Raw genomic sequence first — 13,854 nt, 5'->3', positions numbered from 1 at the left:
TAACCACTGATTTTAATGAATGTATGACCTGTAGAGAAACGCTATGAAAATAGAAATTGAATGTAATTGACAGATTTATTTTTGAAGTAAATATGACTTGTCAGGAAAAGCAAGCTGAGCATCAACATTAAATCACAAATCTTTAGTGAGGCTGGACCAATTATATCCTTGACCTCTCATTACAGAGTTCGTCCTTATAACATGCTGTGATTACACCAATAAAGATATGAGCTATTCCTAGCTCCAGTGTTATTTCAGTTCCCATTTGGTAGATTATATTTCTTCAGAAGAAAACATGCAAAGACTCTAAGAGGAAGTAGACAGGCTGTGATGGGATGCAAGGGTTGTTTTTTTAGCACATCTATCCAGTGCAGTCTGGCAGTATTGAAGTGCATCACATGTATAATAGGATCTGTTTTTTCACGTCCTGGAAATAGTGGAATCTAGATTTTGAAATGAGTCTGCCAAAGATATCCAACTGACCTGTTGGAATAATTTCCCTTCGATCTGACTTTAGACTGTTTCCATGATGCTAATTTTGTCAGAACATCTTAAAGTGTTCATTGTCCTGGTGCTAAAAATGGTCTCCTTTACAATCAAGCTGAATTGTTTGCCTGAACTTTATGTCTGGTAATGATATTTTGTTTATATATGTGTAATATCATAAACATGTGAAGTAATGAATGAACATTTATATCCAATGTAATATAACTAATTCTAAATACATGACATGAATATAATGTAAATGACCTATGGATTTTATGGGTTTTGTGTAAGACTTGTTAGTTATTATGAATATGCATGTGATTGACTGACATACATCTGTAATAATGGGGGGAAATTGTTGGTGTCTGGTAAATATGGGTGAATGAGCTCAGTGGACCGATTGACAATATCATCAGTAGGCTCAATAGAGGTCATTACACATTTATACATGGTAGTTTGTTAGTCAGGAGAAAAGGGGGTTAATGCCAGATCGGTTAATGCCGAAAGTTATTGCACATATGTGGCACCATAATGGTACATATGTGCCTCTGCTGGTTGTACTATAGACTTTAGTCTCTAAATATATGTATATATTGTTGATCGAAACAATTCATTCCTTTTTGATTGACAAGTAGACCTAATGAGATGGGAGATTCAGAACCAGAGGAAATCTAGACTTTCTTCATTTAGGGCTTTAGCACTGCAGAAAGGCCTGGTTGGAAGGGAGAATAATGTGGTTCAGGGACTGTGAAACAGTCTACTTGTACTGGTCAGGACATCTTCCCACTGAGAAACCTTGTCACACTGGTTCTTACATAGACTATGCTTAGTCTCTGAATATGTATAATTTTAACAGAAACAAATAATTCTTGTTAAATTGAAAAGGAGCCCCAGTGAGATGGGAGAACATACATATGCCCATTTGGGTATAATTCAAATTACCTGTCTAGATAATATTTTTTTTTATGCTTCCAGTGTCATCTTTACTTTTTATGATTGAAGTCCTAGTTGCTGTCTGATTAAGAGGAACCAGCTCCTAAAATTCTTATTGCATTATTTGTCTCACTTTTAGAGAGAGAATGACTAAAGTGATGTGGAGACCAGCCAGCAATAGGGCCAGAACCTGATTGGACAATGATGCCAGGGCCAGTCACTGATTGGTTCCAATCCTCTCCTGAGGTATGGGACTTGGACAAGGAATTTCCAGAAGTATCAAGGTATGTTTATATTTACAGTGCTGTTTAATGTGTGCAGTATGTACTGATATCTGATCTGACACTCCTGTCAAAAAATCATGTACTCCTGAAAGACACAAGCTAATTTGCACATCAGTGGGATTCACTGTTACGTATTTTCATCTAAATGAGTCAATTTACCTTTGTCACTGGCACACAATTGTGACAGGTAAATAAACAAATGAATGATAAAACTACTTATGATTGTGCCTTTCAAGGATGGTTTTGTTACTATGAGTATGACAAATGTACGTGATAATTGTGAGAGACTGCTATGTCCCCTCATTTAGGATCAAGGTGTCTCAAGCACATTTAATTACCTGTGAAAATACCCATGAAGATCCGGGTTAGAATTGCTCTTCAGCAACCCATGCTTATGAGGTGGGTAATGGGATCATGTTGTCAGGCTTACAGAATTGGTTGACAGATGTGTTCATATCCCAACTTTGTAGATCGCTGCTAATGCTGTTGATCACTGGATTGTCTGGTCCAGACTTGATTATCAACAGACCGCCGCCGCCATATAGCTGGAATATTGTTGAGAGAAGTGTAAAATAAGAAACAAACAAACAAAACCTCTTTTGCTAATTGATTATAGTTTTCATAAACAATCCCTTTCTCAATGTTGTTTTTTATAAGTGCTCAGGACCCGTGGAGGTCCGGGTTAGAATGAATCTTCAGTAACCAATGCTTGTCGTAAGAGGCGAATAACAGGATCGGGTGGTCAGGCACGCTGACTTGGTTGACACATGTCATCGGTCCAATTGCGCAGATCAATGCTCATGCTGTTGATCACTGGATTGTATGGTCAAGACTCGATTATTTACAGACCACCGCCATATGGCTGGAATATTGCTGAGTGCGGCGTAAAGCTAAACTCACTCACTCACGAAGTGCTCAGGGTGCTTATTATAGTTATTGTGGTACATGTTGGATTACTGTTCTCCAGGAAGTGATGGAAAATGGGGGGAGGACATTTCATCAGCCTGACGAAGATCTACCACACTGGGGAGGGCTTATATTGAATTCAGATTTTCTGATAAGGAATTATGACCTGATATGTATCATATTTAGTGTTTGGGATATGACAGGAAGTGATAAATGGATCAGAGAGAAGCAATATTAATATATCGGGTCATATTTTTCAAAAGATACATCATATGATTATGTTTCATTTTCAATAAAAGGCAGCCTTATTGAAACAGAGTTTCTGTTTCTGTTATCTTTGGTATAATAAACTTTGATATCAAAATGTTCTAGAAATGTTTGGTTTTTCAATTATGTTCCAACTTCTTTTGAGTTACTTAGTGTGAGTTCATGTCACACTTATAAAATACCTGTTATCCATTAAAACTTTAAAGAAATCTGTAAAGTTCTTTCTATTTAACCTTGAAGAAGGGACTTCTTCTGTCTGGGTTTTAACAAATTGCCCTCTGTTGTCCAAAGTTATGCTCCTACATTTTCTACTGGATCAAATTTGTGTCAGTGAACTATACAAGTGTAAATGTCACATGTTTTGCATGTTGATAATATCCTCCAGCTTTCACATATAATAGACAATCATGCAGTACTTGGGAACTGTTGAAGTAAAGGATATCACAGTATTGTCAAAATTGGTTTTTGTTTGAAATTTGTAAATAACTATTTGATACTGATAGGCAGAGCAAGCTTGAGCAATCATGATTAATGACAGAATAAAACACTTTTCATGGGTGTCAAAACATTTATCAAACTGAATCAATCTCATGTGTATATTAAAGATACATGTTTGTCCTGTGTCGATGAAGAGGTACTTAACTTTTTAAAGTGTGTTTGTTGCAATTATTTAAATAGAGAACATAACAATTTCACAGAGTGATATGAGTTTGAATTGACTGCTGATGCAAAGATTTTATGAGGGGTTGAATCAAAGATGAAACTGATACTGGTTGAAATCAATTATTCATTATCTGCGAAGGACTGGTTGTGTCATTACATAATGAAAACATCATTTACTAAATGTTTTGCCGTTATTGTTTTGTTATGTTATGATTAGGTTTTCAAGTAAACAACTTACAGAAAATTTGAGTTATCTAAGGTGCTTTGTGGAGTTACTTCCCTTGGATGTACCAGAATTCACTAGTCATGTGTTTGAATCCTTAATTTAGTTCATTTCTGATTCTTGTCTGCCAGGTCCATATCCATACTAGCTTGTGTCAAACGTGATAAGCATCTAAGACCTGGATCACTTAAGAAATGGCTTCCTTCAAATGTGAAACTTAGATCCTATTCAAAGCTGTCATCGTATTCAAATTGCATAGATGCTGTTGATCACTGGATTGTCTGGTCCAGACTTGATTATTTACCGACCATACAGCTGGAATATTGCTGTGTGGGGCTTTAAACAACGAACAAACAAAAATAAAACAATTCAGAGCATCACACAATCCAACTCACTCACTCACTGCTAGGGCATATGACCAATCATTAAATATGATAGAAATTTCCCTCATACAAGGGTGGTACGTCTACATGAAACGAGTGTGACTTTCGAGGACTCTTCTGAAACATAATATCATATGAATTACTTGCATTTGTTCTCAGAAATGAATTATTGACACAAGACTTGGATGGCTTGCAGTATAATTTAGCTTCATCAGTTAATATTAACCCAGACTATTGTTTCTGTTCCCAGTAGACTGTCAAGAAGGGTCATCAGTGTGTCTGACATTTACACATAACTGCCAGTGTAATTAATCAAATCAAACCTCTATTCTGATCACAAACAGGTGCCCCTTGTGATTCATCCAATTGTCGTATTATGAAGACTATAGCTTGTAATCACCCCATACGTTATCCTACACTGTAATACATGATCTCCTATAATGACCCACGGGTATGGAGGTGTGTGGAAGGGGGATGAGTGGGAGGGAGTTTAGTTTTATGCCACTTTTAGCAATATTCTAGCAATATCATGGTGGTGGACACCAGAAAAGGGTTTCACACATTGTACCCACGTCTTTGGCGTGACGAGTAAACACTTTAACCACAATGCTACCCCACCGGCCCATGCATGGGATGAAGGGGTTAGGCGAGTAAAAGCTACTTCATCTCGATAAAAACCAAAAACAACAACAACAATTTAAATTGAATGGGAGCCCCAGTGAGTTGGGAGGAAATCTAGACTTGCTTCATTGAGGGCTTTAGCATTGCAGAATGGGCGGTCCAAAGGAAGAAAATTTACTTCAGGGGCTGTGACAGACTAACACTTAGTTCCTGAATATATATCATTTTGAAAGTAACAAATAAACCCATTTAACTGAAAAGGAGCCCCAGTGAGTTGGGAGATAACCTGAGGAATCTAGACTTGCTTCATTTAGAGCATAAGCATTGCAGGGAGTGGTAGGTAGTAGGGAAAATAATGTGATTCAGGGAGTGCGAGACAGACTAGAACTGTGAGACAGACTAGAGTTCTTTGCAGGGTTGTCTCCATTAGACACATGAGAAAGCAAATATTCTGGGTTCGAATCCTGGTTTTCTCTGATTTTGTTTCCAGGTTTGACATCACCATTTCCGTACTTATGACCTTTACTGAAGTGGTGGATATTTACAAATTGCATCACTTCAGGCGTTCCTTCATCAACCTCATGTGCTGAAACTCACTTGGTTAAAAACTTCTCCATAAATTTTGCTATTTTGTTAATTTTAAAATGTTAAAGATTCATTGAAATCTTTTTGAAAATGTGAATTCAACAGTGTCAGTCAAATAAATGAAAACTGCGAAAATAATGACTTAATAGCCATTTTGAAGTTAAGGAAAAACAAATGTTTTATTAAATTTGAAAATTTAACCTATGTTAATCTTAGCATAATTTCATTTTCCCCAGCTAGTTTAGCATGTTACTAGCTATTATATATGCAGCTTTCCTCTGGTCTGCGTAGGGTCTAGATGGTCAATCTCAGTAATGTAATCTGTGTAAGTGGCATTGTCACTGCAACAAACAGTAGTGGCACTGGGTGGCGCCCAACAGAGGGAGAAAGTTAACACCACATTTACCTTTATTTACCTGTGTGTTTACAGCTGATAGTTATCTAGTGAAGCATTCATGTCATTAACCTATAATACAAGCACAGATAAAACAGATAAGACATTTTGGGGGCTTTCAAACTGAAATGTTAAGTATAGGGTGAGAAAACAGCTGTGATAAAAGGAATAAGTATTAATTTGACATCACTTAAACAAATATAGAAATCTCAAAATGTTTTTGTTGTGTAGTAAGTTATTGACAGGAGATGGTATGTAGTCTCCTTAGGACGTTAAAGACGCTTACACAGGGGTGGAAATAACTTTAAAATTGATAGTGTACTCCGGTACAGTGGCACAAGTAAAGTCACTTGCCCTGATAATTTTTCCACTATACCGACCATTTTCTTGCTGATTTTTTAAATAAACAACATAATTAACATTGGAAAGTCAACTGGACACCGGTACAGTGTGATATACAAATTTGCTTGCCCGACAGACAAAAACACTGGACTCGGACGTTGGGCAATGGGTTATTTCCACCCCTGTTACATCCTTTATAGTTTCTATAATCTAATTCATGATATAAGCTTATTTGTGTGAATGACAATATGGTTTTACACATCGCTCTGTTTTCTTGTTCATGCAGAGTTTTTTTTCAATTTGCACAATTATATTGTTGATGTTTGTTTTTATTAGTATTTATTCCAGAAATTGTACAAATTGTACGCACATGAAATTCAGTCATGAACTGTGGCTGAGTACATGTCATCCTTTTACAGATATCATTCTATCCCATTACATTTTGTACATAAAGCCTACAACATGATTGTAAGTGATTGGTTAATATATTATTCAACACATGGACAATAACTAGCAGACTTATGAAAGTATTTTATCAGGGAGTGTTGTGTTGCCTTCTAGAACTGTTCAAATAATACAACCACTGGCATTGACGTAACACTCTTGTGGTGTAACAGGCCAAACTTCCCCCTGGCCAAACCTTTCCCGGGGAAGTAGCCTAGCTATGCCAGAAACTCCCCCTTTTGATAAAAAGAAGGGTGGGGAAGAAGTAGCCAAGCTAGAGCAAAATCTCCTCTTTTGACATAAGAACAAGGGTGGGGAAGAAGTAGCCAAGCTAGGGCAGAAACTCACCCTTTTGATATAAGACTATTAAGAGTAAGGGTGGGGAAGAAGTAGCCTAGCAAGGGCAGACACTCCCCTTTTTCATATAAGAACAAGGGTGGGGAAGAAGTAACCTAGCTAGGCCAGAATCACCCCCCTTTTGATATAAGAACAAGGGTGGGGAAGTAGCCAAGCTTGGCCAGAATCTCTCCCTTTTGATATAAGAGCAAGGTTGGGGAAGTAGCCAAGCTTGGCCAGAATCTCTCCCTTTTGATATAAGAACAAGGGTGGGGAAGTAGCCAAGCTAGGCCAGAATCTCTCCCTTTTGATATAAGAGCAAGGGTGGGGAAGTAGCCAAGCTAGGCCAGAATCTTTCCCTTTTGATATAAGAGCAAGGGTGGGGAAGAAGTAACCTAGCTAGGCCAGAATCACCCCCTTTGATATAAGAGCAGCAAGGGTGGGGAAGAAGTAACCTAGCTAGGCCAGAATCACCCCCCTTTTGATATAAGAGCAAGGGTGGGGAAGAAGTAACCTAGCTAGGCCAGAATCACCCCCCTTTTGATATAAGAGCAAGGGTGGGGAAGAAGTAACCTAGCTAGGCCAGAATCACCCCCCTTTTGATATAAGAGCAAGGGTGGGGAAGAAGTAACCTAGCTAGGCCAGAATCACCCCCCTTTTGATATAAGAGCAAGGGTGGGGAAGTAGCCAAGCTTGGCCAAAATCTTTCCCTTTTGATATAAGAGCAAGGGTGGGGAAGAAGTAACCTAGCTAGGCCAGAATCACCCCCCTTTTGATATAAGAGCAAGGGTGGGGAAGAAGTAGCCTAGCTAGGCCAGAATCTCTCCCTTTTGATATAAGAGCAAGGGTGGGAAAAAAGTAGCCAAGCTAGGCCAGAATCTCTCCCTTTTGATATAAGAGCAAGGGTGGGGAAGTAGCCAAGCTTGGCCAGAATCTCTCCCTTTTGATATGAGAGCAAGGGTGAGGAAGTAGCCAAGCTAGGCCAGAATCAACCCCCTTTTGATATAAGAGCAAGGGTGGGGAAGTAGCCAAGCTAGGCCAGAATCTCTCCCTTTTGATATAAGAGCAAGGTTGGGAAAAAAGTAGCCAAGCTAGGCCAGAACCTCCCCTCTTTTGATATAAGAACAAGGGTGGGGAAGAAGTAGCCTAGAGCCACTTCATAGAAAACAGAACAAAATGTCATAGTTTAAACAGGAGGAAACTTTGGCCTAGGGGGAAAACTTTAGCCTAGCCCAAACTCTCCCAGGGGTTAGACTATCCTAGGACAAAACTTCCCCGTGGAAAGTTTGGCCTAGGCCAGATTCTCCCCTGGGAAAGTTTAGACCGGGGAAGAAATGGCCTGTTACACCGTGTTCGCTTCCCCATATGGGTACAATGTGTGAAGCCCATTTCTGGTGTCCCCTGCCATGATATTGCTGGAATATTGATGAAAGTGGCATTAAACCTTATTTGCTTACTTGTCTCAATGTAATTTTTGCATTCAGAAAAAGACTGTTGTTCTTATAGAATGTGTTTGAAATTGTAGGGTTGACTAATTTATATATGAATCAAATCTGGTACCATTTAGTTCACTTCATTAGATTCTCAACTCACAAGATGCTATTTGACAAATGAAACAGCATCAATATTGGCACCTGCTTAAGCACTGAGCATTTTTGTCTGAAAATGTTACCAATGTTGAAGAGGAAAAAAGAAGTCATCTTGAGATAAATTTGAATGGATTGTATTCAAGATTGGGAGATCTTTCTGACTTTATCCCAATCTCTCGACATTTCAACCAAATGTTGTTTGATTGATTTATTGTTTAACACCACACTCAGCAATATTCCAGCTATATGGCGGAGTCTGTAAATAATCGAGTCTGGACCAGACAATCCATTGATCAACATCATGAACATCGTTCCCCACAACTGGAATACAATGACATGTGTCAACCAAGTCAGCGAGCCTGACCACCTAATCCCGTTAGTTGCCCCATACGGCAAGCATGGGTTACTGAAGAATTCTAACACAGATGAGACTTCACGGGTGTTCAACCATAGGAACCAAACAAGTAATGAGCTAGGTCTGATCATATACAGACTTTCTAAAGTGTCTGTATTAATGTCTACTACAGCAAACAGTAAGCAGTCAAACCAGCTCACATTATTGACTCACAAATGTAAGCTGTGGTAATGAATTCAAAGTATCATCATTGTCAGTGACACAAGTAAATGATAGTGCAGGAAGCAGTGTAAAATCTCCAATTCATGTGTCTCAGTTTTGATGTTACAATTACTCGAAGTGACGGTATATAGGAATTATGTGTAATAATCCTTAGATTAACCAGACAGCGTTTCTTAGAGATGAATTTGTGAGTAATATAAGCCAGGAATCATATATATGTCACATTCAATCCAAGCATATCTGATGTTGGACAGAGATGCATGTATTTATTCCTATTTAGTCTGGTCCCTGTCAGGAGGTGGTGCCATATCGTGAAGACATCTTGTCAGTTGCATCTATTGTTTTGCAGGAAGGAGGACCAAGAGGAACCGGAGTTGTACTGCTTTGAGGACTTCGTCCCCTCCCAGGTTCTGCTGAAGCCTTGCACTACAAGATGGCTGCAGGAAGTTGATGAGGATGAGGACGATGATGTCTTTCTCAGGTAGGCAGAGAATAACTTTTTATACCTTCTGCTGTATCATGGTTTTCATAGTTTTGAGGAACTGTGGGAATCAGGATTCTGTCTGACTGTCTGAAAAAGGAAAATCAGAAGAAACATTTTTACATTGTTTTTGTTGTGGAATTCAATTTCAGATTCCTGTGCCAGTGAATGGTTATTTCAAGAAACCATTGATTCGGTTTTCATGGACATTTGTTTTCTGCTGAATCAGCATCAGTTAGCAAGTATAGGGTAGGAAGAAGGACCAATCAGTGATGGTCTTGTGTGACATGGAGGCAGTGTTTCAGTCAGTAGTGCTGCTGAGGTAGTCACACTACTGAATTGTAATATTGATGAATTATAGCAAATTTTTAACCATTTAACAATCTAACAATAGTGTTCATTCTAGTTATTGCAAAGCCCATCATTTCAAAATGGGTGCACTTGCAAAGAAAATCAAGGAATCAAGTCAACAATTAAGATTACTTGCTCCAAGACATCACCATGTCATGTTGCTGCTTTCTTCTGTGACTTCGGAGCTTGATAAAGTTGAGTTTTATCCAAAATCTTTGTTTTCTCCATCTTTGCCTGTAGTTTGATTTTGAAAATAATCAAAATACCTCACTACTCCAGCCACCATGTTAATTTGTTCAATGTCTGACAAAGAGAGCTATTGTTGATCAGTCAGGTTACTTGAAGCCAGTAGTCACCTCCAGATCTATGTTCCAAATATTGCTGGAATGGGAATCATTTTATGTGTGACTCTTCTCTGCTGGCTTTGGGGGTGTTTTCAACTGATCTCATCCAAAGGAGAGTCATCCTTTTGTGTCGTCTTCAATAACATTTTCATATTTTACTCCTTCTCCATGATTACTTGACCTCAATCTAACATAAAGTAACAGATAGGTTTGTTTTCATTTAAAAATCATTATGAAATTCAGTCTGATTTTGTGAATGAGTGTCTATTAAATAATATTTGTATGAATCATTCCTGTAATACTTTTCTGATGAAACACAATGTGACATATTCACTTTGAAGTACTGAAAAGCAACATCACTTATCGAATAACATGGTTAGTTTCTTTGAGTGGCATTTTAGAAGTTGGGAAGTACAGGCATCCCTCGCCATAACGCAGGTCTTGGGGTCCATGGATGACCCCCCGCGTTATTAGACACCCGCGTTATAGTAACGATTACATAACGCGGAACAAAGGCCAAGTAAAATCGTATTTTCCATGGACTTAACAAAACTACTATTTCGTGTATTGTGCCCAGTCAAAACTATATCGTATTGTTGGAGGTGAAAAAACCCAAAACTTTGTAAATCAAAAATAGATGTGTGTACATGAAACTTGCAATCAAACATCAAAAGACATGATAATTCAATTGTTATTCCTGTCATGCTACCTGTTATTCAACTAAGCCGGAAAGGGAGACGGTGATTTCGTAGACAAAACCAGTTCGTAGACGCGGTGAATTCGTAACCCAGACCGGTTCGTAGACGGTGATTTCGTAGACGTGTATAAATAATTGAAAAATAGTATATATTAAGTCTGATTTTTACTTAGAATGTTTATAACGAAGTTGTTATGCTTTGTTTTCAGTGATACGAAACTAAGGGCAGCTAAAGACTCAAGAAAATGTGAATGAATATTTTCCCGTATGCTTTGTTTTCAGTGATACGAAACTAAGGGCAGCTGAGGACACAAGAAAAAACGAATATTTTCCCGTATCTTGTCTACCTTCCTGAGGTTTATATACCATAAGTGTGTGTACAGGTAAACTTTGTCGGCGGATTAGAGAAAATTAGTCTACTCATCATAATTGCCGACTGGTTTCATTGTTGTGGGAGAATTAACAGGTTTCACTGAGTTGTTGTGAATGTGGAAAGAGTTCCGCCTACCCCCCCTTCTAAAATATGATTAAAACGCAATGACAGTGGTAGGATTATAAAAAAATGCAACCAACATTCAATAACGTGAGGGCAAAATAGCAACTTAATACGATTAAGTAACACACCTGAAACACCCTCTGGGAATAGAACACTAGCATATTTTGTTATTTTATTATTTAAGGATATTTTCACCGCCGATCATACTTACCTGATATATTTTATTTATTTCACAAAATGCAAACACTTTTCGTCGATTTTCTTCATCATTGAGGGTGATCTTTTCCAATTTTAATAACGTCTACGAATTCACCGCTCAATCCGTCTACGAATCCACCGGATTTCCACGTCTACGAACCGGTTTTGGTTACGATTTCACCTACAGCCGCCGGAAATAGCAATCAGCTGGGCACACATCGATGTTTTGGTCCAATGTACCGGTGATTCAATTTAAAACGATCCGAAAATATAACATCCAAGAATTTCTGTTTCATAATCAGAATAATTTATATGTCAAGCAGTTATTCTAACAGAGATCTTATATATTGCTAACGTATAAGTATAATGCATGTTTTCTACGAACATATTTAACATAATAATAAGCATTGCTAAGCACTTTGGGTTACCTGGCTGGATACATTTTACGTAGGAGACAGTTTCACAAGTCACCGCTGACTTCCTGCGGTACGTGCCACTTTGATTGTAAAAACAAAATGTTAGCAATTAATTGTCAAATATGAGTTCAAAGAGTCAATAACGCGGGTCTTGGGGTCAATGGATGACAAGGCTGTAATCTGTTCGTGATTGCTGAGAAAAATGTAAAATTGGTGCTATCGCGGTAGGCGCGAAAAACGGACCCTCACGAATGTGGTAAGCTGGCGTTGTATGGAATGAGGTAATGCCATTTCACTCGCGGTTTCTCCGTTGTTATTGTAAACAGTTTTAATGAATGAAAATGGGATTGAATTTAATCAAATAAAATGTGTTTTCTGACATCATACATTCTCGGATGGCGGTGTGTTGCATCATAGCAAACGTAAGTACTCCGCTGATAATCGACATGTCTTCATGATAAAGTTATTACAATGTTTCGCTGTTCATCAATTTGTATTGAAAAAGACCCTGTATGTTTTAAGCATCTGAAAAACCATGGATATGTACGATAAACACTGTTAATTGCAATCCGCACTGAATTTCACTAGTTTACAATGTGATTAACTAGAGCTCAAGAGCGGATTTGTTGATGTGCTATTTTCGATGACGTGAATATGTGTGATCACTTGGCAACATTTTTTATGGGAGCCACGGATTACCCCGCGGTTTAACCGAATCCGCGATATCGCGAAGAGCGTTATTGCGAGGGATGACTGTACAATATAGAACAAACTTTATGGATAACAACTTATTTTTATTACAGTGACGGCGTTTGATACAGATTCTTGTACCGTTGTCATGCTTGACAACGGTACAAGAATCTGTATCGAAACGTCGCACTCACGAATAAAAAGAAGTTGTTATCCATAACGTTTGTTCTATATTGAACATGGTCAGTAACTGTTCCATGGCAACATTTATTTGACTAACCTTCCTCTTAATATTGTCTTTGTCTCAGACAGGCTTATAGACAGACAAAGTACATTCAGTGCAAATGATTTAAAGGGCACATTTTGTTTAATAGTATATAGTTTGTACTGGAACACTGTAAGAGTGGTGTTAAAGCAAACTCATGATAGTTTTCAAGAATATGTTTTCTTGATGTAAGTATGAGGTTGTGTTACATAGCATCAATGTTATTCTTATGTACCAGTGTCTCTTTAACAAACTTAGAGATATACAGAGAATGTCAGTGTAACGATCACAGAGATGTAAAACATGTTTCATTTCCAGAAGAGTTCAAACTTTTGAGATATGCATTATAGTTGTACTCCACCTTGTCCATATTGTTGTAAAATGACTGCATCTCAATGAAGAGATGACTACTTTCAAGAGTTGATGGATGTCAGAACATGAATATCCTTCTACACTGAAGAGTGTTTAAAGTGTTAGTGACGGTATGACTTTGAGGAATCATTTGTAGAGGACTGGCATGGGTTACTGAAGACCAGTTCTAACCCGGATCTTCACAGGTTGTTGTTAGGGATCACATACATCATATGACTTGAGAGAGTTGCTTTCACTTCACATTTAGCAATATTCCTGCTATATGATGGTGGGGGACACCAAAATGAGCTTCACACATTCTACCCATGTGGAGAATCGAACCCAGGTCTTTGGCGTGATGAGCAAATGCTTTAACCGCTAGGCCACCCCACCGCCCACATATGACTTGAACCACTACTTGTGTCTGTCTGTAACAACATGCTGTGTTCCTTTAACAATATTTCATCAATTATTGGTCCCATACACATGTCGTCTCACCTTAGGCATTAGTGAGTTTGTTATAAAATGTCTT

At 38.2% G+C, this 13,854-nt stretch overlaps 1 protein-coding gene across 1 annotated transcript in view; it reads left to right on the top strand.

Moving 5' to 3' along the window:
• The first annotated feature begins 1,564 nt into the window (after nt 1–1,564).
• The window catches only part of LOC124278019 (ankyrin repeat and fibronectin type-III domain-containing protein 1-like), a 182,884-nt gene continuing 170,594 nt past the window's right edge, over nt 1,565–13,854 (top strand). Inside the window, 2 exon segments of the mRNA XM_046713754.1 lie at nt 1,565–1,703; nt 9,383–9,514. Coding sequence (XP_046569710.1) covers nt 1,621–1,703; nt 9,383–9,514 — 215 coding nt within the window. The 5' untranslated portion in view covers nt 1,565–1,620.

The sequence above is a fragment of the Haliotis rubra genome, unplaced genomic scaffold (assembly GCF_003918875.1).
Source record: "Haliotis rubra isolate DU_JTF1 unplaced genomic scaffold, ASM391887v1 Scf23, whole genome shotgun sequence".
Taxonomy (NCBI): Eukaryota; Metazoa; Mollusca; class Gastropoda; order Lepetellida; family Haliotidae; genus Haliotis; species Haliotis rubra.
Note: the sequence above shows the minus strand (reverse complement) of the source record. Positions and strands in the feature narration are given on the sequence as shown.